Below are 3,561 nucleotides of genomic sequence, written 5' to 3' on the forward strand. Positions count from 1 at the left end.
TTGAATTTGGTCTAGCTCCGCCCTTGTGTTACCTTCCATTATTATCTTTAAAGAAACAGAAATGCTATACAACACATGTGTTTTAGCACAAAAAAACACATGGATTTTTTTTTATCTCTCTCCTGTTCTCTTTCTCACCGGTGACCACCGGCGCTGGTGACCGGCGACCGGCGAGCCACTGGAGACCCAGGTGGAGGCCGTAGTCCACGACGTGCAGCCGGCTGCTCCCCGCCACGGTGCGGCAGATGGTCATGTTAGCGAACGCGAAGCCCACCCTCGGGAAGCAGCACGTGGTGTTGAACTACCGGTACACCCTCAAGAACTCCGGGCCCTGAAGCATGGTCGTCGTGCCCAGTGCCGCGAGCGACCTGTGCAGCACGCTCCCCGTGCCGGCGAGGCACGCCTCCAGGGCCTCCACGAAGCAGTGCGCCATGCGCTGCGTGGTGTCCCCCGTCGGCGACGCATTCTGCTTCGGCGGTGGCGGCGGCGGCGGATCTGTGATTTGTCCTTCCATAGAAAAAAAATTATGATCTGTAATATGTGATCTGTGGAGGCTGTAGGCTGGAGGTAGAAGAAGGGTAGAGGCCGTTGAATCTTAATCCTATGGTGTAAAAAAATTCATGTGTTGAAACTGCATAAAACACATGGTTGTGTGTAGTAGACAGACTCAGAAGAAAATCTTAGGTCCTAATAAAACGATATATTTAAGCATGAACATGGCATAAACTTGACAAAGCCAGAATTACGGTTGTTTTCAAATCAAACAATAATGCCTGAAACACTCACAATAACATACCCTTTACTATTATTGTTCCAACAAACTATCACACACCAGCAAGAGTATATACGTATATATTATTCACATAAACCAATGATCCTATCCACCGTACCAGCGCACCTAGCCAGCCCATCAAGCATAGCTGCACTCGATCTTGCGGCCTTTCTTGTTGGCGCAGTAGTCGAAGATCATGTACTTCTTCTTGACGCCCTCGTAGGCCGCCCGCTGCTGCGCGGTGAGGTCCCGGTAGCCGGCGCCGTTCCACCACAGGCCCGGCGAGTCGCACGGCGTCCCGCTGCCGGTGGCGCAGCCGTTGACGTCGAACCCCTGGTACCCAGCCGTGAACGGTGCCTTGGACCAGTCCACCTTGGTTCGCCCGCCGTCCGTGGCCCAGGAGGAGCCGTCCCAGATGCTCGCGCGGATCAGCATCGGCTTCGTTGGGAACTCGTACCCCGGCACGGTGCTCCTCAGGTTGGGCATCACCCGGATCGGCGTCTCGTCGACGAACATCCTGCATGTGGATTGCATTTTGCTGACATGAAAAATGTGCCTAGCTTCATTCTACGTACGCCGAGCCATGCAATTCATCGTCTGGGGTTTACACGAGCAGGTAGGGGTTCCACAGGATCTTGTAGTCATGGAAGTCCGCGGAAGGGTCGAACCAGAGGTGCAGCCGCTGCTCCCTCTGGCCGTGGCCGTTGACGAAGAAGTTGGTTTGGAGGGTGATGGGCACGCCGGCCTTGTCGCCCAGGAACTCGAAGTCCACCTCGTCACGGGTGCCGTCTTCCGGCTGCGAAATAAGCTACAAGAAGCACACGATCGATCTTCGTTATTGTATCATCAGTATATGATAAAATAAAATGAACAACAAGTTTAGTTTCGATCTCACATAGAAGGTTGTGACGACGCCGGCCGTGTAGCCGGACGGCAGCTTCATCCTCAAGTGGAAGAACCCTGACCCGTACGTGGACTTGGACTTGAACCCGCCACCACGAGCCGCTGCACGATCACGGCAATGTTATTCATTACGAATTCACGATTCACGAGAGCCTCACTATCCTCGTCGTCTCTCTTGCGTGCATGCAGTACCTGTGTCGTTTGGCAAGGCAAGAACTAATAACTATATAAGCAGCAACCATGCAGGTACGTACCGGTGCTCTGATCCAAGATGAGATCAACCTCAGTCCCGTGGTAGACCAGGCGCCCCCAGTCCTTCACATAATTGACGTTGAGCGGCGGCGCCGGCGCTGCCCCTGCTGCCGGCCCCAAGCTAGCACCCCATGTTAGGAGGACGAGGAGGAGATGCCATGCGCGCACCTCGGAAGCCATCACAAGAGCAGGGCCAAGAGAGACCTAAGCTAGCTCTTCTAACTTATTGCTTTCTCTCGCCGGTCTCGAGGGTTCACCTCACCGGTCTCGCCGTTTTATAGTTGCTAGGATTAATGCTAGGGTGAACTTCACGATGCATTAGTTACCATTAGTTAGATGTTTTAAGGTGGGTTAGTGGTTAATTAGTGGGTTACTAGTAACGGAGAATTGATTTGTAAGTTACTAGTAACAGACGTCATCTTCATGGCCATTATCAACCATTACCCATGTCTTTGTTCCAGGAAAGGCTACAAAAGGTGGCATCCTCCTCCTGTCCACGGGCAGATCACACATAACCACGTCTCACCGTTTCGCTATTGCGCTACTCTCTGTCATCTCCGTTCCGGCTTCCTGCACGCACGGGCTACCGGAAGAGCAGGCCCTTTGAAACTCTACTCGCTTGAGTATCTCAGGTTTTTAGGGAGTGCTTATGCGCGACTGCTCGCTTCTTCACGCTCCTGTTCCCGATGATCGGTGGTCTAGTACAAGCCGTTCCTGTAGGACTACTTCCTGGTGGTTTTCTTATTCACGACGAGTACCTAGCGGTCGGCATTGTACTCTTTCTGCACTGCATCAGGCATAATCAGCTAATCGAATAGCTCACTATGTCAACCAGTGGGAACAGCGCCTCCGGCGCCCTTCGGCACTGGCCCCGCCTCGGGGTACAAAACTGCGAATCTCAATTAGTAATCGAACTAAAACTTGCATGGATTTCACACTTGTGAGCAGACATACATACGTATCTTTGACTAATCAAGCAAGGGATTCTAGTGAGGACAAAATGGCACAATTGGGCAGGAGTCAGCCGTGACAGCAACGACATGAACTTTCAGAAAATGGCCGCATGCAGGAGCTTCCGGAGCTGTCTCATCAGCTTTTCAAGGAACAGTCAAGTCCACGTACGCCAACTCTATATATGGTGTCACCACTCACCAGTCACCAACCACAACCAAACATGCAGACTTGTATGTTTGCTCGATCGTAGTGGTTCTTATGGGTTTCTCCAGATATCCAAGCGCACAAGGCAGACGACGGTTCCGTCGAATGAAGCGATTCAGAAAGCGCCAGGCAAAGTGGCTTACTTCGCATGTAGTTTGCCATCGTTTTGGCGTGATAGATCGGAGACCATCTGTTGCTCTGGTTTTCTATTCGGATGGAACGCAGGAATTTTATAGGATTAATGTAAGAATTTTATAGAAATTAATTCAAAATTCTCAGAAAAAAACGTAGAAACATGGCATGTAGGGTCCTTACAGCAATGTTTTCTCACCGAAATCGTCCTTATCGGTACCTTGCACTCGATTAGGCCCTCCGATTCGATCATAGCGATCAGAAACCAGATTGTTCGATTAATTATCGATTACTCACGACTAATCGTCCGATTAGATCTCTTGGCCGATCAGCACTAAATAGGG

At 51.2% G+C, this 3,561-nt stretch overlaps 1 protein-coding gene across 1 annotated transcript; it reads right to left on the bottom strand.

The window, feature by feature from the left end:
- Positions 1-301: 301 nt before the first annotated feature.
- LOC136525870 (xyloglucan endotransglucosylase/hydrolase protein 3-like) lies at positions 302-2,107 on the bottom strand. The gene is made up of 5 exons (XM_066518715.1): positions 1,930-2,107; positions 1,668-1,777; positions 1,381-1,580; positions 940-1,289; positions 302-507 (listed from the first exon to the last, which is right to left on the bottom strand). The coding sequence occupies exons 1-5, from the start codon at positions 2,105-2,107 to the stop codon at positions 302-304; spliced, it is 1,044 nt and encodes a 347-aa protein (XP_066374812.1).
- Between the last annotated feature and the right edge of the window lie 1,454 nt (positions 2,108-3,561).

This window comes from Miscanthus floridulus, chromosome 19, assembly GCF_019320115.1.
Source record: "Miscanthus floridulus cultivar M001 chromosome 19, ASM1932011v1, whole genome shotgun sequence".
Classification (NCBI taxonomy): domain Eukaryota; kingdom Viridiplantae; phylum Streptophyta; class Magnoliopsida; order Poales; family Poaceae; genus Miscanthus; species Miscanthus floridulus.